We start from the raw sequence: 26,269 nt of genomic DNA, 5'->3' as shown, positions 1-26,269 counted from the left end.
CAGGCTGGGCATGGTGGCTCACGGCATTCTGGGAGGCCGAGGTGGGCAAATCACTTGAAGTTAAGAGTTCGGGACCAGCCTGGCCAACATGGTGAAACCCCATCTCTACTAAAAGCACAAAACATTAGCCAGGCGTGGTGGTGCACACCTGTAATCCCAGCTACTCGGAAGGCTGAGGCAGGAGAACTGCTTGAATCCAGGAGGTGGAGGTGCAGTGAGCTGAGATCACATCACTGCACTCCATCCTGGGCTATATATATATAGTTATTGATCAGTTCAAAAGATGCGTTTTAAAGTGTAAGAATCTTTTTTTTTTTTTTTTTTTTTTTTTGAGACGGAGTCTCGCTCTGTAGCCCGGGCTGGAGTGCAGTGGCCGGATCTCAGCTCACTGCAAGCTCCGCCTCCCAGGTTTACGCCATTCTCCTGCCTCAGCCTCCCGAGTAGCTGGGACTACAGGCGCCCGCCACCTCGCCCAGCTAGTTTTTTGTATTTTTTAGTAGAGACGGGGTTTCACGGTGTTCGCCAGGATGGTCTCGATCTCCTGACCTCGTGATCCACCCGTCTCGGCCTCCCAAAGTGCTGGGATTACAGGCTTGAGCCACCGCGCCCGGCCTAAAGTGTAAGAATCTTAACGTGGAAGTTGCAGCACTTTGTGGGCAACACGTTGGTAGTAACTGGCACTTTCAAGTGTGGGGAGGAACAACTAGTTTCCTGCCATTCAGTTCCTCATTGTAACTGTCCTTTGCAATTTTCTCAATTATATTTTAAACAGGTCTGAAGATGCACTGGTGTATCTAGTTCTTTTTACATTAAAATTTGTCTTAGCAAAGTCACAGCTGGGGCTCGTGAAGAGATTACATGGCTCTAGAAGAAAGAAAAACAAGCTGGGAGCAATGCCTCACACCTGTAATCCCAGCACTTTGGGAAGCTGAGGCAGGGGAGGACTGCCTGATCCCAGGAGTTTGAGACCAGCCTGGGCAACAAGGAGAGACCCTCATCTCTACATTTAAAACAGAAAATTAGTCAGGCATGGTGGTGCATGCCTCTAGTGCCAGCTATTCAGGAGGCTGAGGCAGGAGGATCGCTTGAGCCTGGGAGGTTGAGGCTGCAGGAGGCTATGATCGTGCCACTGCACTGCAGCCTGTATGACAGAGTAAGACCCTGTCTCAAAAAAAAAAAAAAGAAAAGAAAAAATAAGTATCCATGGAAGGATAAGGTTCTGCAGCCTTTTCCTTTGCCATATTTTCTCTCTCAACCATAAGTGTGAAATAATTTCAACAAACCTCATTTGACACAAAGAAAAGTGGTGAAAACAGATATTTTAATTCAAATATGTGGCATTTCCTTCCATGGGAGTCTTGAAGAGCACACACATTTACAACAGATATCCATCTGTAGAAGAGGAAGCAAGAAGTTCTGCTATAGGAATGTGGCTAGAGCTGTCTTAAGGCCTTTTTGTAACTCATAATCCATAAAGCAAATAATGTTAATGACCTTCGTTTTACCCAACCCCCTCACTAAAAAGTGAAAATCATCAACTGTTCCACTTCCAATAAAATGTCTCAAATCAGTCCTGAATATTATCCCAGGGAAAATACTTCAGGAATTCTTTGGATCTGTAAGTTAGGTGTGCACTTGGGTGATATGGGCAATACATACTTTCAGGACAGAGCATACATGCAGAAGCCAGAAAGCAAGAAGCTTGTTTAAATAATACAACACCGCCACCTAGAGGCCTCACACTTAAGGACTTAGACACCACCACCAAACAGGCTGAAAACGTAGACAAGCTACCTGTGCTTCGCAGCACAGCTGGCTTAAATGAGTAGAGATATTGAGGAAATGTTACAGAGTAAATATGCTTCCCGCTCACTACCTACAAAGACAAGGAACCAGTTTGGTGATGGTTGTATTAAGATATTTGGAAACCAGTGTAAAAATCATACTTCCAATCCCATGAAAACATTTCAAAACAGTGTGAATTTATTACACACTGATTGAATATGCATTTAATGTGTCAAATAAACCTAGAAACATGGGATATATAAACCAAGGTAAACAGGCTTCCTTATTGCAGGTCTTCTCAGAACCTTTCATATTTGACTGTAGGTAGTGAATCTCCACAGAGAGACTGCAGAATGCAAGTTTCCAAAACTTAACTAAGGAATCCTTTTTTCTTTCTTTCTTTTTTTTTTTCCAAAACACACCAGTGAGCAAATTCCCCCATCCTACTAGGAAAGGAAGGTCGAGCGGTAGTGTGCAGCTGCAGGTTATGGAATCAACCCGCATGGGTTCCCATTCTAACTCCACCACTTTACAAATGAGCTGTTCTGTATCTATTTCCCCATCTGTAGCACAGGAATGTAACACCTACTTCCCAAAGAGTTGCGAAGATTACAAGGTAATACATGTAAACCACCTAAAATAATTAGTGGTGGTTGGCTATCCTCCCTCATGTCCTTCTTGGATGTTATTTGTATCCAAAGTCTCCTAATGTACAGTTCCGGAAAGCTACTATTAACAAACAACACTCGCCTGGCACGGTGGCTCATGCCTGTAATCCCAGCACTTTGGGAGGCCGAGGCGGGTGGATCACCTGAGCTCGGGAGTTCGAGACCAGCCTGGCCAACATGGAGAAACCCTGTCTCTACCAAAAAAGTACAAAATTAGCTGGGCGCATGCCTGTAATCCCAGTTCCTCAGGAGCCTGAGGCAGGAGAATCGCTTGAATCCCGGAGGTGAAGGTTGCAGCGAGCCAAGATCGCACCATTGCACTCCAGCCTGGGCGACAAGAGCGAAACTTTGTCTCAAAAAATAAATAAATAAACAAACAACACTCCAGTTATGCCCAACTGCTGTCCGCATTCCCTTTACAGACTATGTTCCTTTGGGACTCATGAGAGGGACAGCGGGAGCATTTAAACTACCTAGCTTACTTACTAGCTTACTTACTAGCTTAGACAGAAAACAATGATATTAATCATCTCTTTTGAATAACTGGAAGGGCTTTCAGCATTTGCAAAACAAAGGACAGAGATCCTTACCAAAGTCTAAAATTCACACACAGTGCTTTCTCCAACAATGCTTGAATTTACCTTTTAAATCATTTCTCCACACAGAACTCAAGATGTAGAAGGTAAATTAACAAAACTCCCAGCATTCTATATTGAAACATTATATACACACATATATGTATGTGTATATATGAATGTGAATGGGAGAGGTGGTGGTATGGGAAATAGCTAAAATACCTTGCTGCTTAAGACTTTAAGGTTTTTTTTTAACCATCTGTCCTAGTTCTCTTTGAAGTAGACTGGTAGAGATCAACATCTACTGGGATGCAAAACATTTCAAGCAAAACCCTGATCATTTTATTCTCCCGTTTTCTTCATCCTGAGTTGTCTCCTTTCACATTTACTTTCTATTTCACAATTAAGGATTTCTCCTTAATCACTAACTGAATTTATAATTTTCAGTAATAGGAAAACCTAACATTTGTTGGGCATCTACGTACCACATACATCTTGAAGCATTCTCTCCGTTTAACCAATGGGAGCCTAAGGCTGGAGGCTGCAAGTAGAGGCACGCAACGCTGGGCTGCCAGGCCTGGAGGACAAGCCCTGTTTTGCCACTAACTAGATCTATGATGAGGCTGGCCACCCTTAGTGCACCCTTGACAGTGCCAGTTCACACCTGCTGCTCAGGCATCCTTACTAGTGGCATCCCTTCCACTCTAAACAGTATCTGGAATTTAAGTTATACAGTCCTCCTAGCTATAGCCTCAACACGGCTCCTTATCCCTCTGCACCTGTTTCCAAAATCTGAAAAAGGAGACAGGATTAGATAGTTTCACAAGAGTTTTTTCAAGCTGTTTCTGTGATTTCCATTTCGGAATTACAACAGCTTCTAAAGTAGTCCAATTATGAAATGTAAAGATCTTTCAATCTGTCTTCCTCCCACTGATAAATTAATGTCTATTTTTCTCTGATTAGACCCAACCTAACTAAATGTTTGTATAGACAAACAATGATTTAACAGATATTTAAGAGTCCATGAGCATGTCAGCTACTGGAGGAAAAAGGAAAACAAGCTGGAATTGGTAGAATTGTTTAAGTGTGTGTTACTTCACTCATCTCCTCACTCCTTCCTGGCTTGGTGCATTACTGATGCCAGGACCAGGATACTGCCCACCATGTGTGAGATTTGCAGATATGAAACGCCCAACCAAAAACATGTTCACCTGAGCTTAGATTTACTACCCTAAAGCAGAAATGGGCCAGGGGAGATACCTGAACACAAGGCCATGAAATTCCCACATCGGGATAGAACTTGAAGCTCTGACACATAAGAAAACGTTAACCACATGAAGCAGCAAAAGAAATGGATGAAAAAATGGCAAAGTGGGACAACCCAATGTTCTGCCACCACCCTCTCATACCTCAAGCAAGGAGAAAAACTGATTTTGGAGTAAATACATTTATTGATACCCATTTCATATATAGTTCAATGAAATAATCTATAAATATAAAAAGCATTTTTCTTTTGGATATCACCATGGTCCATGTAAATACTCAACAGTCAGAATCATCTGCAGGAAGCACTCCAAGTCACACTGTTAGGTTTACAGACCTGAATATACATATTGCATTAAACAGTGGCACTTATGTACTCAAGTGGTCCAGTGGCTTTGGAAAATATGACTACTGGGCATGTGGAATAGAAATAATGTGTTAGGTTTAAATCAATGGAAAGGGTATCAACCATCAACAAAAGCAACAATTATGAATTAATATCCTAGGCAAAGAAAGTACCACAGTTGACACTTGGTGTCAGAATACTGGAGACAAAGTATGTAAAACAATGCCTGTTGCAGCACCACGTGCTCACTCCAACTCCCAGTGGACAGTCCCCCAGTGCCTTAGGGTCACTTGTGGTCAACAAAATGCAATGAAGAAGCTCGATAGCTTAGAATAAAAGGTCTGTAAAAGCTGATATCAAGATTAAAGTAAGCTAAACATTTCAGTGACATAATGAGTTTCTCCCCTAGAAGGGGACTGTGGGAAAAACTTTTAATTCCCTTTGTTACACTGAGCATGATCATTTATCTAATGCAGAAAAAAGAACCCAGATATCCGGTACCCAGAACATAGGTGCAAAAATTTTCTTCCATTTCGAAGTTTTTTCAACACTTCCGAGGGAACTAATGCAACCACTGTTGAGCCTTGCTCTCCACCTGATGCAGCATAAAATTTTCTCTCATTTCTTCAATACAGGAATGTCTTGCTGCAGACTATGTGTCTTCTGAGTTAGCAAGCAAATGCATTTAAAAGGTCTTAGTTGTGCAATGTCCAAAACTGAAATCTGAGAGGCAGTGTTAGAACTTAAGCAAGGCAGGATTTTTAGAGTCTACTCAAATGAAAGCCTAAGTGAAGCATATAAAAATTCAGTCTTTTCTATTATTTTCAACTGGAATTGATGGCAACATTCCCTGGTAAGGATGGGTAACTGGTGTCATATAACTCCAGGTCCAAAATATCCCAACTACGTAAAGTGGACCCAAAAGAGGAGAAATACACACTTGAGTTCTGTGGTCTCCAGAAATTTTTTTTTTTTTTTTTTGCCATTTTCAAAAAAGAAATAGTAGCTTCAGTTGTACACCACCAGCTGAAGGGGTTTTCATCCAAATGAGAAACTCTACCCCTTGTCTCTAGTGGAACAGGCACCAGATTCCCACAAGCGGCGGCTCTCATGTCCTGTAGCACGTGGCATCCGACCCTGGAGTGAAGAGTAAGCTGGCACAGAGCCCCGACGCTGGGATTCAGACTAGATGGCGTTTCGTGGTGTGCCATTGTGTGTCAGCGCTTTCAGACTGGAGGCACTAGTCTGGTGACCACAGCTCCTGTGAGAAGTCACACCCACCTCAAAAACCTCATGAATAGCTTTTCGGAAACAGTGGAAGTTGTAGTCTATTAAACCTGCAGGAAGGAAAAAGAAAAGAACGCCTCCTGAATTGTCAATTGTGAAATTTTATATTTGGGTTTGCAGCCAAAAATAACTCAGATAAACACTGGTTGGAAATTCTTAAGCCTCCAAACTAGATAGCAACCTTTTCAATCGTAAGAACAGCTGGTCATCACATATATCTACCATCATAACATTCTGCTAGACAACAAATGCAATTAGACCACTACCTTGGCCAAATTAATACCTCTGGCATCCAAGTTTCAAATCACTCAATTCACATTCAAGAAAAGTAAAATATTCAAATACACTGTGTGGCCTGCTTGAACATAGTGTGATCTTTCAGTAATTTATATTTGATTTGATGAAAGTCATTAAATACTTATTGAACAGCACGATAGAGGGTACAATATGTCAAAGGAAACAGCAGATATGGTCCATGCCTTCCAGACAGGATATGCTAGCTGGGGCATAAAGCCAAACTACAAGAAACAAACCAAAACAATCTGGTGTCAAATTGACTACAACTGTGAAGGAAATCCAAAGGAAAAGCCAAGTGCAGGGCAAAGTAATCAACTGAAAACTTCAGGGACAAGAAAGAACTTTGGGAACACAGACACGATTTAATTAGGCAGAAAGGGGGAACAAAATCACAAGAAAACTGCAGGGACCTGGCAATGAGAGCACAGCACAGGCAGAAGACAGGAAAAAAAACGGTCTGACTGGAGAGTGGGACATCAGAGAACTCCTGGTAGGAAATACTAAGAATCAGGTCTGAATAAGTAGGTTACAACCAAATTAAGGTGGACTTTCAGCCTCAGAAAAGAAACAAACTATAAAAGACAAGTTTTGATCAATTCAACTACATTAAAATTTATTTCTGTGCCAAATGTAAAACAGACAATCAAGGAAATTTGAACACTGGCCAGATAGTTGATGATATCATTTAATCACTGTTAATTTTGTCGTTTATTGTTTTAAAAACCACTACCTTTTAGAGATACCTACTGAAACCTGTAGAGACAAAATGATTTCATGTCAGGCCTTTGCTTCAAAATAATCTAGTAGGGAAAGTGGTATAAATATGAAACACAATTAGCTATAATTTTGATAACTACTGAATCTGGGCAAATGATTAAAAGGCTTTTATTATACTGTTTTCTCTACTTTTTTACATATTTGACAGTTTCCACAATAAAATAAAAAAGCTTAATAATCTATAATAACTGAGAAGCTGTCCAGGAAACATGATTGAAGTGTGTCCGTGGATGAGGGCTGAACCAAGGAGCTGAATGCATACAGATTCCTTGTGCTGTCCTACCTTTGTGTACACCTGAAAATTCCCATAAACAAAAGTTAATTTTTTTTTTTTTTAGAGATAGGGTCTCACTTTGACACCCAGGCTGGAGTGCAGTGGTGCAACCATACCCCACTGTAACCTCAAACTCCTGTGCTCAAGTAATCCTCATGCCTCAGCCTCCTGAGTAGATGGGACTACAGGTACGAGCCACCACACCCAACTAACTTTTTAATTTTTTGGTAGAGGCAGAGTCTTGCTATCTTGCCCAAGCTGGTCTGGAACTCCTGAGCTCAAGCGTCCTCCCACCTCAGCCTTCCAAAGCACTGAGATTACAGGTGTGAGTCACCACACCCGGTCTAAAAAAAATTTTTTTAAGATTAAAATGGTTAGGAGCAGGCCACAAGTGATGCACACATGTAATCCCAGCTACTTGAGAGGCTGAGGTGTGAAGACTGCTTGAGCTCAGGAGTTCAAGACCAGCCTGAGCAACACAGCAGGACTCCCATCTCAAAATAAAAACACAAATAAAAAAATAAACTAACATAGAGAAAAATAAGGAACTGCTAACGATCAGTGCAAAAAAAGATAAATATACATTGAATAGGTAAAATGTGAAAGAAGAAACCTGAATAGCCATGAAAAGGTACTTGCCATGAAAAGACACTTGCTCTAACCAGTAATTTAAAAAGTAAAAATGAGAATCAAATAAGATACCCTTTCACACCTACCAGATTGATAATAATTAAACAGTCTGACAATACCAAGCGTTACTAAGGATAAGAAGCGATAAGAACTTCCATAGACCAGTGCCAGCCAGGGGTAAAAATGGTAAAGTCATTTTGGAGAGCTGTTTGGCAATATCTTTATTAGTCAAAGACATATGTACTCTTATAAATTCCACTCCTAAATGCATACCCTAGAGAAATTCTCCACATGTGCAAAGGCAAACTTGTTCATGAGCATTTATTACAGATTTGTAATTTTTAAAATAATCCAAATGTCCAGCAACAAGAAAATAAAATGTGGTATAGTCAACCCATAGAATACTATACGGCAGTGAAAAGGAATGAACTAGAACTATGTGTCATCAATTTGAACATATCTCAAAAACGACCTAAACGAAAAGAATCAAGCAAATTGCAGAAGACTACTTATATTTTTATATCATTCATACAATACTCTATTGTTTAAGGATAGACATGAAGTAAAAAAAAAAAATAGGAAAAATAAAATACATATAGCTCAAAGGAAGGGATTTCAATTGAGAAAAACACACAGAAGACTTCAACTGGCCAGGCCATTGGCTCTCATCTGTAATCCCAGCACTTTGGGAGACTGAGGGAAAAGGATTGCTTGAGGCAACGAGTTCAAGACCAGTCTGGGCAACATAGAGAGATCCTATCTCTAAAAAAATTTTTTTTAATTAGCCAGCATGGTAGCATGAGCCTATACTCCCAGCTACTCAGGAGGCTGAGGTGGGAGGATCTCTTCAGCCCAGGAGTTTGAGGCTACAGTGAATTATGATCATGTGGGGGCAATGGAGTGAGATTCTGTCTCCAAAAAAAAAAAAAAGGTTTTAATTGTATTTGTTATTTTAGTTCTTAAGTTGAAAGGTGCATATACATGTTTTGTTTTACCCAAAAGTTTGTGTACATCTGAACTATCCCATTAAAAACTCAGGTATAAGAGGGAGGACTTGTTGCAGTAAATAACAGAGCTACTGTAGATCCTTGAGTAGTTAAATAATATAAATTTTCTGAAAACTAGTCTGTCTTTGGGATAAAAGATGATACATACTACCCCCTCCACATATATGTCAACTACAGGAATATTATCAAGTAAGAGACTACTGCAGCACCACTGGCCTGAAGCAATGAGAACCTGGAGTGGAATCACTGACAGTGACAATGGAAAGGAAACCCAAGAAACAGTTCCAAGAAACAAATGATGAGATTTGGTGAAAATTCAATATAAACAACACAGAAGAATAGAAAAAAGAGATCACAAAATCTCCTCTGTGAAGCAATCTGCAAGCGCCCCTTCAGCAATCACACCACACAATTACCTAACTACAAGATATCTACGCTCGGACAGGAGAAACTCGCGTGACCACTGACAGAAGTATGACAGCCAAGAAAGTCACAAAGCAGGAGAAATACTCGTCAACCAATGATTGACATGACGTTGAAGGTAACATTCACAATATTTAAGAAAGAACGTCTTACTAATAGCTCCAAACATGGGACAAGAGCATGAGCCAAAGTCATAGCTGGAGATGTGAATTTTTCAATCACATAGAGAAGATTAACTGAAGCCATGTATTTGATGAGCTGACCTAGAAAATAAGCAAGCAGAAAGACCTGGCTCTGACAAACAGGACTGAGGGAAAAAAAAAAAAAACAGCCAGAAGAAACAGGAGAGGTGGTCGGGAAAACAAACACACAAAATATCCCAAGAATTCAGCTTCAGAGAAGCAAAGAGAGAAGAAAGTTTTCAGAAAGGAGGGAGTGACAAGATCACATGCTTAGAAGGATGAAAAGGCTGCAGAGTAAGAAAAGGCCACTGAATGCAGCAAGGAGGTAACCTGGTAACTTCTAAAAGTCTAGTTTCTACCATCAGAGTGAACAGGCAACATATAGAATGGGAGAATATTTTTACAATCTATCCATCTGACAAAGGGCTAATATCCAGAATCTACAAGGAACTTAAACAAATTTACAAGAAAAAAAACAGCCCCATTAAAAAGTGGGCGAAGGATATGAACAGCCACTTCTCTAAAGAAGACACTTATGCAGCCAACAAATATATGAAAAAAAGCCCATCATCACTGGTCATTAGAGAAATCCAAATCAAAACCACCATGAGATACCATCTCACGCCAGTTAGAATGGCGATTATTAAAAAATCACAAAACAACAGATGCTGGAGAGGATGTGGAGAAATAGGAATGCTTTTACACTGTTGGTAGCAGTGTAAATTATTTCAACCATTGTGGAAGACACAATGTGGCAATTCCTCAAGGATCTAGAACCAGAAATACCATTTGACCCAGCAATCCCAAAGAATTATAAACCATCCTACTATAAAGACACATGCACATGTACGTTTATTGCAGCACTCTTCACAATAGCAAAGACTTGGAACCAACCCAAATGCCCATCAACGATAAACTGGATAAAGAAAATGTGGCACATATACACCATGGAATATTATGCAGCCATAAAAAAGGATGAGTTCATGTCCTTTGCAGGGACATGGATGAAGCTGGAAACCATCATTCTCAGCAAACTAATACAGGAACAAAAAAACCAAATACTGCATGTTCTCACTCATAAGTGGGGAGCTGAACAATGAGAACACATGGACATAGCAAGGAGGACATCACACACCAGGGCCTGTCAGCGGGTGGGTGGCTGGGGGAGGGATAACATTAGGAGAAATACCTAACGTAGATGACGGGTCAATGAGTGCAGCAAACCACCATGGCATGTATACACCTATGTAGCAAACCCGTGCATTCTGCACATGTATCCCAGAACTTAAACTATGAACAATAAAAGTCTAGTTTCAGTAGACTTGTTCAGATGGAAGCCAAACTGCATTCAGTTAAACAGGTAATGAAAGCATCTGAAGGCAGAAAGGCTAGATTTAAAATGAAAGATCAAAAAAAGAAAAGAGAAAATCTGATCTATATATGGAAGGGAAGGGACAAAAGCAGTTTGAGCTTTTTTTTTTCTAATAGCTATTTGTCTAACACTGCAATTATTATTTTCTCTTGTTTTCAAGAACCTGAAAAGTTATGGCAAATAAATTAACATAAAAAACAGCTTTTTAAAATGCTATTACCTTTTCGTTCAAAGCTTTCTTCCCTTAGAATGCAGACCAGTGCCAAAAATTTAGTCACCTCCTTTAAATAAAGGACAGTTGTATTATTCAGCTTGATAATTGCCATAGATTCTTTGTCATAAGCACTTCCACTTCCATCTTCCTTTAACCTATTTTAAAAGAAAGTACTATTCATTACAGGTTTCCCATCTAGGCATATGCCACATTTACTTCGCACAATGACATCCGCCAGTTTCCCAAATGTCTCTGGGAAATAATACTGGCTTAAATATACTGGGAGAGAGTGTTGTTAAGGTATAGTGTTCCTAAACACAGAATCTCAGGGATTCCTATTAAAAACAACAACTCCATACACATCCTTTAATATAGATAATCAGACATTTGGAGAAAAAGGTGCAAACATATGTATATCTTAACCAGGGAAATGACAACACTACCAACATCTCACTAAGTGGAGCTACTCACCCCCTACACTGTGTTCCGTAAACCCAGCTGAGGTGTCTCCTCTCTTCACTGCCCTCAGGTCACAGGGCCCCTCTGGGACCTGCCACCTCACTTAGATGAGCTCCTTCAAGGCACATTCTATATGCCAGGTCAATCACATTTTCACAGAAAACATATTTTTTGCTTCCTCACAAAAGCAAGAAAATACTTAAGACTAAACAAGAAGAGTCTCAGCTAGAGACTAGTAGGGACTATGTTGAAATTAACAACTTTTAAAAAAAGATATGGACTCAGAGTCTTTTCTGATGTACTTGCCTATAAAAATCTAAAGGTTATCTAGCTATTGTTAGGAATTAAGAGTTGTCAAAAATGCTTTTTTAAAAGTATTTGCCTTCAAAAACAAAAAAGGTGAGGGAAATAACACTAAAAAGAAAATGTCGGCTGGGCACAATGGCTCATGCCTGTAATCCCAGCACTCTGGGAGGTTGAGGTGGGCCGATCATCTGAGGTCAGGAGTTCAAGACTTGCCTGGCCAACATGGTGAAATCCCATCTCTACTAAAAAATACAAAAAAAAAAAAAAAAAAAAAATCCATTAGCCAGGCATGGTGGCGCACACCTGTAGTCCCAGCGACTCGGGAGGCTAAGGCAGGAGAATCACTTGAACCCAAGAGGCAGAGGTTGCAGTGAGCCGAGACTGTGCCACTGCACTCCAACCTGGGCAACAAGAGTGAAACTTTTTCTTTGATAGCAAAACAATGTATCTTTTTTCTCCTATTTTCACTTTTCTATATTTTCCATGCAGTTTTTAATGAATAGGGGTGAGGCTTATTTTTTAAACTATTCCAAGCCTCACAATTTATGTTCTCATATGGTAGCATGAGCATAATGTCAAACAAAATTTGGGGTCTGCATGGTGGGTCATGCCTGTAATCCCAGCACTTTGAGAGGCTGAGGTGGGAGGAACACTTGAGCTTTGGAGTTCGAGACCAGCCTGGGCAACACAAGAACACACATACACACACACACAATTTTAAGGTGACAGAAATAACACTAAAACAGTTGTTAGTAGTTGACCTGAATACTGGCTCTTTACTCCTATTTTCATTTCTCTATATTTTCAGTGTATTTTTTTTTTCACGAAGTGGGGGCTTATTTTCACTATTCTGAACCTTGCAGTTAACCTTCTTATACATTTCTTTGATCCTCACAACAACTCTGAGGACACAAATTATTACTATAGCCCTATTTAACCACATTATGTCCTTTCTGCAACAAGCGAAAGTAAACTACATAAATACAAAGAAGACTATGCCCATTGAAAAGATACAGAGGCCAGGCACATGCGTACACCTGTAATCTCAACACTTTGGGAGGCCAAGGAGGATCACTTTGGCCCTGGAGTTCAAAACCAGTCTGGGCAACAAAGTGAGACTCCATCTCTACAAGAATATCCAAAAGTTAGCCAGGTATGGCGGCACACGCCTGTGCTCCCGGCTACACAGGAGGCTGGAGGACAGCTTGAGCCCAGGAGGTCGAGGCTGCAGTGAGCTGTGTTCACACTACTGCACTCCAGCTTGGGCAACAGAGTGAGACCCTATCTCAAAAAAAAAAAAAAAAAGGGTAGGAACTGAAGTTCATTAAAAATAAAGTGATCTCCTGGCAAAGTCAGGACTCAAACTTAGGGTTTTTAACTCAATTCCATGCAGTTTCCAGTACCTTAACTAATATAAAGTTAATTTGGGAAGGCAGAGTGGAGGGGAAATTAGTGTCATTTGCTTTTAAGAGTATAGAAGAAAACAACTTCCTTCTAATTGGAGAAGAGGAAGTTGTAAGTGCTACATGTTCTCAGCTTATAGTTAAGATGTCCCATGCAGATCTTTTTCTGTGCCACATGGAAAGTGAGAACAAGAACTAACTCTGACAACAGGTTCCAACACAAACAACCCTGAAGATGATTCCCTAAACCAGTACCCACAGCCAGCAACTGTAAGAAACTATAAAGTTCCTAATGTCAAGCCAGCATATGATCTTGAATCACACACTAACACGAGAAAGAAATAAGAAAGGCACATTCTATTCAAAGTCTGGAGATTAGCGCGACTTGATTTGGCTGTGATTAATAAAATTAAGAATAAAAATATGTTAATGACCATAAAATGCTTACTCAGAATCTGTAAAGCAAAAGATCTGCTTTCTACATTTATCTGTTTTAAGTTTTTAAGACTATTAGGAAAATATGCTTATCTGAATCTTAGTCAAAATAATGCCAAGGCAGGCCAAGAGTGGTGGCTCATGCCTATAATCCCAGCATTTTGGGAGACCAAGGCGGAATACTGCTTGAGGCCAGGAGTTCAATACCAGCCTGGGCAACACTATGAGACCCTGTCTCTACAAAATATTAAACTTAAAAAAAAAAAAAAGGCCAGGTGCAAGGGTTCACACTTGTAATCCCAGCACTTTGGGAGACCGAGGCAGGAGATTCACTTGAGTCCCGGAATTCAAGACCAGCCTGGGCAACATAGTGAGACCCCATCTCTACAAAAATCAAAAATCAGCCAGGCATGATGGCACACGCCTGTAGTCAGGAGGATCACTTGAGCCTGGGAGGCGGAGGCTGCAATGAGCCGTGATTGTGCCACTACAATTCAGCCTTAGTGACAGACCATGTCTCAAAAAAAAAAAAAAAAAAGTTAGCTGGGTATGGTGTGGTGTGTGGCTCTAGTCCCAGCTACTCAGGAGGCTGAGGTGCGAGGATCACTTGAGTCCAGGAGGTAGAGGCTGCAGTGACCTGTGGCTGGACTGCAGTGATGTAATCATAGCTCATTGCAGCCTGGAACTCCTGGGATCAAGCAATTCTCCTGCCTCATCCTCCTGCTTAATCCCCCAAGTTTAGCTAGGACTACAGGTGCACACTACCACACCCAGCTAATATAATGTACTTTATTATGTATAAGGTATTTTAAAATGTATTGGCTGGGAGCGGTGGCTCATGCCTATAATCCCAGCACTTTGGGAGGCTGAGGCAGGTGGATCACCTGAGGCCAGGAGTTCGAGACCAGCCTGGCCAACACGGTAAAACCCTGTCTCTACTAAAAATACAAAATCATCCGGGCGTGGTGGTGCACCCTGTAATCCCAGCTACTCGGGAGGCTGAGGCAGGAGAACTGCTTGAATCTGGGAGGCAGAGGTTGCAGTGAGCCGAGATCGCACCGCTGCACTCCAGCCTGGACGACAAGAGCGAGACTGTCTCAAAAAAATAAATAAAATAAATAAAATGTATCTAACACTGAAAATAAATTTCACAGCTAAATTTGATTTTTATATTATAAAAAAGTTGGTTTACGAAATTTTGATTTGTTTTAAATAAAAACCAAACGTTCTACTCATCCATTTTTTAAATCAGAAATGGGAAATATGAAACTTTCCTAAAAAATATAATAAACGGACAATGCCTCATTTTCATTATGTAAAGAATTAAAACAAGCCAGGGACGGTGGCTCACGCCAGTAATCCCAGCGCTTTGGGAGGCCAAGGCAGGTGGATCATGAGGTCAGGAGTTCAAGACCAGCCTGGCCAACATGGTGAAACCCATCCCTACCAAAAATATAAAAAATTAGCCAGGTGTGGTGGCAGGCACCTATAATCCCAGCTACTCAGGAAGCTGACGCAGGAGAATCGTTTGAACCCAGGAGGAGGAGATTGCAGTGCGCTGAGATCTCACCATTACACTCCATCCTGGGCAACAGAGCAAGACTCTGTTTCTCTCAAAAAAAAAAAAAAAAAAAAAAGGGCCGGGCACAGTGGCTCATGCCTGTAATCCCAGCACTTTGGGAGGCCAAGGTGGGCAGATCACAAGGTCAGGAGATAAGAGACTATCCTGGTTAACATGGTGAAATCCCGTCTCTACTAAAAATATAAAAAATTAGCTGGGCATTGTGGCGGGCACCTGTAGTCCCAGCTACTCAGGAGGCTGAGGCAGGAGAATGGTGTGAACCTGGGAGGCAGAGCTTGCAGTGAGCTGATACCGCGCCACCACACTCCAGCCTGGGCAACAGAGCAAGACTTCATCTCATAAATAAATAACAAAAGAGAGCATATAATCACAAAAGTTAAAGGAATAGATGGACAGATATAGAATAGGTTAAGACAAATGTACTCTCCTACTCAGAGGCAGCTGGAGAAGGACACGGAAAAATTAGGCAAAAGACCAAACTGAAGGGCAGAGTCAGAGGTGAAAGAGACATTTAGACTAGATGGAGCAGAGAGAAGACACAGGTAGTAGAAAGTAAAGATAATGCTAAAGCATCTGAAAAGCAACTTGAGAGTGCCTATGTTAACATACCAGGGGAATCTAGGAAGTCAGAGTGTGCACAGAATGTTGTTAGCTCTTTTTTTTTTTTTTTTGGTAAGGCTGGGGTCTGTGTTGCCCAGACTGGTCTCCAACTCCCGGCCTCAAGTGATCCTCTCACGCCAGCCTTTCAAACATCTGGGATTATGGGCACAAGCCACCACACCTGGCCATTATCAGCTTTTGAAAAGCCAGTAATTCTCCAAAGTTTTCACTAGTCCTCTGGCCTATCCTACAAAATCACTTGCTGGCTGGCTTTCATAAATTTCTATATAGAGTTTGGCAAATTTACATAAAGGAAGAGCTCAAATTTTAGAGAATTATTTTGGAAACTTGTATATATGGGTCAGATTTTTAAAAGTTCTTCCAGCATCCAAAATTCTAATTACTTTCTTTGCTCTCTGAAATATTGAGAATCCCTAATTCCACAAAGCCTGAGGTTAAATCAGGAACCAGAACTTACTTTGTTATTCACACCATTTTAAATAAATTAATCTAGCTTTTCAATCTAGCTAAGTTCCAGTAGTGAGAAGACACCGTGCAACCCTCCCCCATTCCCACAACAGTGGGAGAAACTTGCAGTGATAAACAAGTCCAGTTCTAGTCATGCTTTCCAACTTTTCTTAGCCATTCTCTGAAGAAGTAAGACCCAGCAGCCCACTTCCAGAAAAATCATGCTCCAAGTTAAAGCACTATGGTCAGAACAATCCCAGTTCATGTAGTACTACTTGCCAGAGGCCTCAGAAATTTGTCTTCCGGACAAATCAAGTTAATAGTTTTCTGCCTGTCTGAGATACTGCAGGAATATGTATATAACTTACCCATATATACAAGAAACATCAATTACAACATCGATCATGTCACAGCAAAGTTCGTAAGACTGCATATCCACAGGGGAACTGTCTGTTGCAATGTAGATTTTGCTGACGACATCAAAGAGAAAAGCTTTTTCAATACCTGAATTCTTGGAAAAACAAATGGGAAACTGTTCAGTATTTTTTAAGAATCACAATTTACAATGGATTAAAGATCTTGAATTACTGAATAACATCCAAGGCCATTTTTAATTCTATAACCCATACCAAAAAACAAATAGCACTTGCTTGAGAGACACTTCTATTATCCAAAGAATGAAAGTGGAATTATTTCTCTACTCTGATTTACTGACATAATTTCATGAGTCAAATGTTCTTCTTCTTCCTCTTTACTCAAATGAATTATTTTCTAAGACATCATAAAAAATTTAACAAAAATCTCTAAAAATCAAGCAATGCTACATTTTCAATAATCCTCTTATTAATATAACCCATCTCTGATTTGAATCACCTTGCTATCAAGAAAGGCATTATGTGGGAATTTACAAAGCATAAAAGAATTACACTTTGACATCAACATCTATTTAAGAATTCAGAAAATAACTTGAGTAATACTTTATGTTATTTATTTTACATGTCAAGCAAGTCATTAATCTTTGTACTTGATTCAGATTAATTCAAGACTTTTTTAGAAAATTTGAAAACACAAATATATTCACAAAAATGGAATCAGAAGCTGCAGTGAATTAAATATAAATTGCTCACTTACTGATATAAAGATATTTAATAGGTTTTCCAAGGTCGGCAGTTGCGGAATGAGTTTCTGTACCACCTTACTAAAGGCTTCAAATATTGAATGGTCATAGATACTAGTCAGATAAAAGCTGAAAAACACAACATAGCTTGATTAATTTGAAAAATACCTTATGTTCTGTGACAACTATTATAATACATAAAATTTTAAGTTTCTTAACATTTGATTTCAGTAAGTTCAATAAAGCCTCTTTATCTTGTCTACCATGCCCATTACTCAAGATGACAAATACACTTTCCCACCTGGCTTCATCTCTCTACTGGATTTACACAGAGGGCAACTGAAGTCGTACTGACAAAAGGATTTTCAGGTACATAAACTCCAGTATTCACTGAAGTCTTTGCAATCTGATCCAAAAAGCTTTTTTTAAGCACATAACTGAGACCAAAAATAAGATTAAAAACCGAGAAAGCTAGAAGAGTTATGTGACATATATTAAATAAGAATATAATTCAGGTTTCTACTAAAACGTCACCTCAAAAAGTTCTTTCCAGACCAGCCTACCTAAAATAGCACTCCTGTACCCAATGCTTTCAACCCCTTTCCCCTAATTTGTTTTTCTTCACACCATTGGTAAGTACTTAAAACGATACTATACATTCATTTAGGTGCTTCTGAGCTATGTCACTGAAAATGTAAGTTCCAGGGGAAAGAGACTTTATCAGTCGTGCTCCTAGCAGAAAGCCCACTTCCCTGAACAGTGCTCATAAGTATCTGTTGAATAAACAAATGAGCACAACTGGTGTTTAGAATTTATGTAAAGAACCTATTAAAGAGGATGGGAGTCAGGACTCTACAGCGAATGGAGGAATCTACAGGAGTCTGGAGGCCTAAAAGGACTTACGGTGGAAAAGTAACACATGTAGATTCAATAAAACATGTATTTGAGAGGGAAGCCTTTAACAATTTAAACACTGTCGACAATTCTACCTGCTTTATAGCTCAGGGAGTATAATCTTCATTATATAGTCGCATCCACCACACATTTATACGTATATATATTACAACATCAGAGACACAGAACTGTGTATACTACTTTATAGATAATTTAAAGATACTTTCAGCTGGGCGCGGTGGCTCATGCCTGTAATCTCAGCACTTTGGGAGGCCGAGGCCGGCGGATCACTTGAGGTTGGAAGTTCGAGATCAGCCGGACCAACATGGAGAAACCCCGTCTCTAGTAAAAATACAAAAAATTAGCCGGGCGTGGTGGCGCATGCCTGTAATCCCAGTTACTTGGGAGGCTGAGGCAGGAGAATTGCTTGAACCAGGGAGGCAGAGGTTGTGGTGAGCCGAGATAGCACCATTGCACTCCCGCCTGGGCAACAAGAGCGAAACTCCATCTCAAAAAAAAAAAAAATTCCTTTCAAGGAGCTGACCTAAGAACGTAATCTAGCAAGACAGGGGTCTAATCTAGATGTAAGAGCACTAGAACAGGTAAGGCCAAGATGACCCTATAGGTCCTAGGGAGAAAGGAATATTTTAGTGTTTCCTGTAGGCCAAAAGGCGAGCAAAGTAAGAATGTCCTACACCTTTGAGGCTTGAGGTAGATGGGGACAGGGAGAACCTGCAAGTCACAGGGCATTTTAGTAAGCTGAGTTTCTAGAAACTGGAAATGAAAAGGAGCTTCATCCATAGGACTGCTAGTACTAACTAAAAGCCTTTTTTTTTTTTTTTTTTTGAGGCAGAGTCTTGCTCTGTCGCCCAGGCTGGAATCCAGTGGCGCGATCTTGGTTCACTGCAACCTCCACCTCCTGGGTTCAAGCGATTCCCCTTCCTCAGACTCTCCAGTAGCTGGGATAACAGGCACACATCACAATGCCCAGCTAATTTTTTGTATTTTTAGTAGAGACGGGGTTTCACCATGTTGGCCAGGCTGGTCTCAAACTCCCGGCCTCAAGTGATCCACCTGCCTCAGCCTCCCAAAGTGCTGGGATTATAGGCATGAGCCACTGTGCCTGGCCTAAATAAAAGCCTGATGCAACTCTACTGAAGTTAACAAGGTCTAGGACCCTACATGGTACTGAGGAAAGGAATGGCATGTACCACTGAGGTGGGATGCCCTGGAAAGGAACACAGACAAGGAGTAAAGAGAATCAGAAGGATCCCCATGGAGCACTGGGGAACACAGGACAAGAACAGCTCAAAATCCAGGTAAAAACTATTAGCAGTGGATTCCCAGAAAAATAAGATGGAATTTTTATGGAGAACCACTTTCATTTTCTCCTACAAACACTGCTGAATTTTTATTTTTTTAACCATGAATTACTTTCAAATTTTTTAGAAATTTAATCCAGGCAAACTAGAGGTCAATGAGACTTTTCTACATGGTTTCCTAGAAGAATAACTGAAAGATCAAGCAGCCTGAGACCCAGGGAATATTAAAGGAAGGGATAGCGGTTAGCTTGAGCCCATAAGGAAGTCACAACAATAGAAGAGGGACAGAGAAATAACTTGCTATCTCTCTCCCCTGCTCCCCCTTTAAGCTACTTCTATCATCAAGAGAACATTTTCTTGGGTACTTTTTAATACTCATTTCTACCTATATCACCAAATAAAATAAGATGTACAAAAATATTCCTCATACACTTGTAGAATGCATATACAACAAATCAATCCTATCTAGTAGGTATTATTTAATGATTTGTAATAGTAGTTACAAACCAATAGTCCTCTAAATTTAATAGCAGCCTTATGCACATTTATAAGATAAACCCACCTAAGCCAAACTTTAGAGATTCATAAAAGTATAAAGTGTTTTAAAAGCTAAGATATATTAGAGTCAGTCCAGCGGGGAGGTGGAAGGCAGCCAGCAGGAAAAAAAAAAATGAAAAATAAAGAGTCAGTCCAGATTTGAAAGTGCACTCTCTTTATAAGGCTATTCCTACTAAGAAAGATACTGTCTAACACTCAAGCTAAAGACTTCTACAACAAATGTGACAGATTCACTTCACTGATGCAAGGCGGGGAGAAGTAATGAAACCAAAAGGAAGGAGTCCCAAAGCAGATTTATGCCATGAAGAAACAGCCTGACTCCAGTCTCTTGAGATGCATTTGGAAAAGCACCAGTGGAAACACTTCACATGACTTCAATCTCCAGGAAAATGCAAAAAGTGGGTAAAGTAATTTCTCAATATCAGGCTCCCCAGACAGCTTGGAATTCAACAAAGAGATCAAAAACATAAAAGATGTGGCAAAGGGCACACAGGTAGCAGAAACCTATGGTGTTTGTAATGACAGAGATGGGAATACATTTACACATTGTTCAGGGCTCTCATATCAAACACACATGTTGTTACCTAAGATGGAGTTTTTCTAGCCCAGCATCTGCAAGGTCATCATTGGCCCTTTGATGAATATCCCTCTGTGTTTCTATTTTGTGATCATCAGACAGACCATCAACTTTGTGAATAAAAACCTCAAAATTCATGTCTGGGTTAACTTTGTAGGCTTTAGAAACAGTAATGTGAAGTCTTGTTAAAGCCTCCATGTAGTCATCCTGTAAGTCAGAACAAAATATTTTTTTAAAAGAAATCTCACAAAAGTCAAGTAATGAGTTAAAGCCTCAAACCACCTCTTTCCCCAACCACAGAAAAATACTACCCTAATTATCATCCATATTCAAACATTCAAATATATTAACTATACTACTAAATAACTCTTCAATTGTCTCAACATAAAAAAATTCAATTACCAAGTTAATGCTTGTAATTTTTAATACTAATTTAAGAAAGGAAAAAGGAAATGAACATTTCTTTCCAACATAATTTTTTAAGTAATCCCAGCTCTGCCATTTATTCAGTGTGTCACTCTAAGCAAGTTGATTAAACTCTGATCTCAGTTTACTCATCTGTAAGATCAGAATTACAATACCTAACCATATTGTGAAGATTAAATTAATTAGATCCTGTATGTGAAGGCACCCTCTGTACAGCCTATCACTCAGAAAGCATTCTTAACTAATGCTTAAGCTTATAAAAAGTAAGCTTCTTAAAGGATAGGGACTTGCCCCATTCATCTCACTGACTGCCACATGCTAGGCCCTCCATAAATGCTTGATGAGCTAAGCTCAGTTCTGACAATTAAGTAAACTATGCACTCTAATACCTACTGACTCAGTTCTCATATTCTTCTTTATGTTATGAGATGGGATCTTTTCAGGGAATGACGCCACTATTATAAAATATAGCAACATCTACCATTAACCAATAAAAGTGGAAAGCCAATGTTAGCTGCTCATGAACTAGGACTCAAGGATGTAAACCACATTTCCTAATCATCTGATACTCTGTACCTGCACAATGGCATGTCTGCTCCCAAAGCACCTCTGCAACTGCATCTCTTACACTGTTAGGGAATCTACTGCCAAAGAAATAAGCTGCAAGCACATGACAAAGAAGATAAACAACTTTCCTTTGTTTCTACATCTTTTTCCCACCAGGGAAGAGAAGTAAACACATTACTAACTACCTGTGCGTCAATGACGTATATCAATGCTCCTGTTCCCCTGAAGATCATCTCATAGTCAAAGGTTGGGTCAAAAAAGTCCATTTGCCCAGGAAAATCCCATATCTGGAAATTCACAAAGGAGCTATTGGAAATGTCATCCTTATAAATCTTGTTGGTACTTTCCAAAAACAGGGTCTCGTTGGGTGACATCTTATGAAACACCACCTGTTAAAAGAAAACGGGCAATTTTATGACTATTAAACTTAAGACTTTAAATTTAAAATTCCACCCTGGTTTAACATTTAAACATCTGATCCCATAGCAAAAAAAAAAATTTGAAAAGTAGAAACTGAAGGGTGAATCCATTGGTATTCACTATCCCTTTATTTTCGACAAAAGAAGACACCAAATTAATTTCAATTAAATCTATTTTGGAGCTGAATCTTTTCTATGTTCTATGCACTGTACTCAGTTCTAACAGCAGGAATCTTTATCACCTCCATTAGCTTTTCTGGGAGAAAGTTAACGTTAATTCTGTCAAAATCTGCTTTAAGATTATGAAAGCCTTACAGCTAAAGCTTAAGAAGTCTGTTTTATTCAAACATTACTTAAATGCCTACCTCAGGCTCTGAGGAGTAATTTAAAAAGTGAAACAGACTGGACTCTGCCCTCACTGACTTTGCAGTCTAAGAAGGGCAGTGACTACACCAAGAAGAAAGTGAAAACGTCCAGCGGGAGGCCATGGGGACTGACAGGGAAAAGATAGCTCCCATGAGAAAAGAAACATAAAGGCATTTGTTAAGAATCACAATAATCGGCCCAGTTTGGTGGTTCACACCTGTAATCCCAGCACTTTAGGAGGCCGAGGCGGGCGGATCACTTGAGGTCAGAAGTTCGAGACCAGGCTGACCAACGTGGTGAAACCCCATCTCCACTAAATATACCAAAAGTAGTCGGGGGTGGTGGTGCAAGCCTGTAGTCCCAGCTACTCGGGAAGCTGAGGCAGGAGAACCGCTTGAACCCAGGAGGTGGAGGTTGCAGTGAGTGGAAATCACACCACTGCCCTTCAGCCTGGGCAACGAGCAAGACTCCATAACAAAAAAATAAAAAATAAAAAATTCACAATAATCACAACCTACACAGTCCTAACATAAGACTACTTTGCCTCTAACTTACTTTCTAGAAGAGAAAAATGAACAACTACTCTCAAGGTTTTCTCAGTAACAAATGTGAATAACTAAAATTAGTTTGCTAAAAACCTACAGTCAACGTACCCAAGTTTTGCTGTAGAGGTGAAAATCAAGGTAAATAAAACACAGTACTCCAAGAAATCTGGAAGAACGCTGTTCTTTAAAAAGATCCCATCTACAAAATATCACAGATTCAGAAAGAAAGAAAGAAAAATCACAGATTTATTGCGGATAGGCCTTTGCAACAGAGTGGAGAGGTGAAAAGACCAGATGCCTGCTGATACCAGTTTCATTACCAGCTCACTCCGCGTGTAATGGGTTTGGCTGATGCTGGAAGTCAATCTTGCCTTTATTTAACCCTTACTAAACAGTGTAGGCTGGCATGGTGGCTCACGCCTGTGATCCCAGCACTTTGGGAGGCTGAGGACGATCACTTGAGGTCAGCAGTTCGAGACGACCCTGGCCAACATGGTGAAACCCCGTCTCTACTAAAAATACAATAATTAGCAGGGTGTGGTGGCGCGCGCCTGAAATCCCAGCTACTCGGGAGGCTGAGGCCGGGATAACCGCTTGAACCCAGGAGGTGGAGGTTGCACTTAACCGAGATTGCGCCACTGCATTCTCCAGCCTGGGCGACAAAGCGAGACTCCGTCTCAAAAACATAAACAAACAAACGTGTACAGCCCTTCATTTGTTCACGAAAGCCCAAAAGTGAAAAGCAAACTAGGTCCGCAAAATATTCTCAAAGTGTCAGATTTTTATAAACACACCCCTACAGAGGGTAATATCACCAGTAATTACAGTCACCAGGCCACAACTACTGAAATGGGTGCAATCTCACTACCCAACTCCCGGTAATGTTACAGCGAAGTCTCTCCTTCACATCAGTAGCGAGAATTACAACGCCCAGTGTCTTAGTCACAACTCTTTCTGACGCTGCTCCCTGGGGCTCTGCTGGGAATCCCTGCACACTCAGGTCACCTGAAGTGAGAGCAAATCAAAACGGGCCAGGGGAGGGAGTCCACGAAGTTCTCCAAGTGAGAACTGGAGAGTGCGTCTCAGTTTCGTAAATGACACAGGAGCTGGGTCCCAGGGGGCGGAGGTCTTGGGCGGTGCCACCGGGCACCTGCCTCCCTGCAGCCAGTTTCGCCTTCAGCGCTCCACTTGGCCTCAGGGGACTTGGGCGTGGACGCAGAGGTCGGGGTCCCCGCACGGGCCGCGCCTGTGCGCTCGCAAGAGTGGAAGAGAAAGTGCGGAGGGACGGAGCGCAGGCGGGCCCCGGCCGCCGCCCTCCCGGGCGTCCCCGCTACCGGCCACCTGAGCTCCGGAGAGGGGGCGGGGGACAGGGCGCAGCCCCGCTCACCTTCTGGATGGAGGACTTGCCGCTGCGCCGGAGTCCCATGAGCAGAATCCTCGGCTTAGAGCTGTCAGCGCCCCCCGGGCCACAGCCTCCGCCTGCCCCTGCCCCAACCCCGCCGCCCGCCGCCGCTGCCTCCTCTTCCTCCTCCTCCACGCCGTAGCCGAAGTCCTTTGGAAACGAATCGGCCGCGCCGTAACTGCCGGCGAGGGGCGTCTCCTCCGCCCCGTACTGCAGGGACATGGTGCTGGAGCCGCCGCCGCCCGCGCCCTGACAGGCCAGGCCAGGCCGAGCCAGGCCGCCGCCTCCCCAGTCCGCCTCCGCCGCCGCCGCCACCGCCACCGCCGCCGCCCCCGGCAGCCGCCACCGTCCGGCCCGCCCCCCAGAGCCTGGCTCTCATAGGGCCCGAGCCGAAGTCCAGCCGCTCATTGGCCGTCCGAGCTGCCACTCGAGAGCAGCAGGGTAGGTGGTGCCCCGTCACGTGCCGGAATCACCTGACTAGCAGCCGCGGAGGGGGGAGGAGGAGTCACGAGGAGGGCGGCTCGGCCGCGCCTCTTGCCTGTGATCTGGCCCTCAGCCCTCCGCCCCGGCCCGCATGCACCGCTGTCCGCACTGCTCCCCTGCCTTCTTCCGGGCTCCCAGAGCACCGCTATGGAGATGCTCTCCCGGCATTTGAGGGAAGAATTGATTATCCTCATCCTGCAACTGTACTTTCCCAACCGATATTTGTTGATGCCTGCCGTGTCCTGGGTACCTACCAAGGGGCACAGAACTGGATCCGACTCGGACCCTGCCTGCCCTCAGGTTGCTTGAAGATGAACAGAGAGATCGGACCTCTGCGTAAGTAACCTCGCTACGAAATATTATGTGGGAAGGTCACGGATAAATAATGCTCGGGAGTTGGATGAGAAAGCGTCTGAGCAGATCTAGGTGGATGGATAGATTGGGATGTGCAAAGAAAGGTATGGGGGAGCCAGCCACACTGAGGGCAAACCTCAACCAAGGCAGAGTCACGGGTCACCGTGACTTTGTTCTAGCAGGTAGCTGGACCCTGATAGGAAAGCAGATGCAGCCAAGCTAAAACATCTTACCTTCTTTCTTCAGTAAGTCTCCGATAGTGGATACTGCTGCCACTTCAAACCCAACGGGACTCAATTTGCCCTCCTTCCCGCCTTGTCAAAGTCTACTCCAGGAATTCCATCCCCCATAGAACACTGCCTCTTCTATGACCTCGTTCAGATTAGAGATCAAAGTATTGAATAATGAAAGCAAACAAAAGCAAATGCTTGTCACCAAGTATGTCCGAGAAATCTAGAGGAATTTTTATCTTTGACAATCAGGCTCTAGAACTGGAACTTTGACAAGAGGATCCTCTTAAAGCACAGCCCTATACGCACATGCGGGAAGGTATAGGACTTTGGTTTTGTCTAAACCCGTAAGTTAGAGGTAGGATACACCCTTAGAGGTCATCTAGCCCAACCTCTGACCCAAAACGAACCAACTCTATAGTGTCTAATAGACATGCAGAATGCACTTAAACAGTTCGAAGGGAAAAGAGCTCACCATCTCGAAAGGCAGCCAACTCCACCGTGGTAAACTTTTGTTTAAAAATTTCTTGAAGTCGGCCGGGCGCGGTGGCTCACGCCTGTAATCCCAGCACTTTAGGAGGCAGAGGCGGGTGGATCACGAGGTCAGGAAATCGAGACCATCCTGGCTAACACGGTGAAACCCCGTCTCTACTAAA

General features: G+C 41.9%; 1 protein-coding gene across 3 annotated transcripts; it reads right to left on the bottom strand.

Annotated features, from left to right (window-relative positions):
• Positions 1-4,459: 4,459 nt before the first annotated feature.
• Positions 4,460-24,883, bottom strand: RRAGC (Ras related GTP binding C). Of its 3 annotated transcripts, none has more exons than XR_012422308.1 (7): positions 24,532-24,883; positions 22,000-22,203; positions 20,829-21,028; positions 17,485-18,706; positions 16,722-16,864; positions 11,107-11,255; positions 4,460-5,974 (listed from the first exon to the last, which is right to left on the bottom strand). XR_012422308.1 is itself a non-coding variant. In XM_005543906.5 (7 exons), exons 1-7 carry the CDS (start codon positions 24,766-24,768, stop codon positions 5,823-5,825), a joined length of 1,200 nt encoding a protein of 399 aa, XP_005543963.1. In that variant the 5' UTR covers positions 24,769-24,883; the 3' UTR covers positions 4,460-5,822. The 3 variants fall into 3 exon arrangements, 2 of the variants coding, with proteins under 2 accessions (XP_005543963.1, XP_073867734.1); XM_005543906.5 differs by having other exon boundaries at positions 17,485-17,599; XM_074011633.1 differs by lacking the exon at positions 24,532-24,883 and adding an exon at positions 23,253-23,338 and having other exon boundaries at positions 17,485-17,599.
• Positions 24,884-26,269: the final 1,386 nt, after the last annotated feature.

This window comes from Macaca fascicularis, chromosome 1 (assembly GCF_037993035.2).
Source record: "Macaca fascicularis isolate 582-1 chromosome 1, T2T-MFA8v1.1".
In the NCBI taxonomy this organism is placed as follows: domain Eukaryota; kingdom Metazoa; phylum Chordata; class Mammalia; order Primates; family Cercopithecidae; genus Macaca; species Macaca fascicularis.
The sequence above is the reverse complement of the archived record's forward strand: the minus strand, read 5'-3'. Positions and strand labels throughout refer to the sequence as shown.

Coding starts and splice junctions, on each gene's coding strand:
- RRAGC (XM_005543906.5), bottom strand. CDS start 24,768: ATGTCCCTGCAGTACGGGGCGGAGGAGACGCCCCTCGCCGGCAGTTAC. Junction 21,029..21,999: donor TATACGTCATTGACGCACAG/GTAGTTAGTAAT, acceptor TCTGACTTACAG/GATGACTACATGGAGGCTTT. Junction 16,865..17,484: donor TATTAAATATCTTTATATCA/GTAAGTGAGCAA, acceptor TGTTTTTCCAAG/AATTCAGGTATTGAAAAAGC.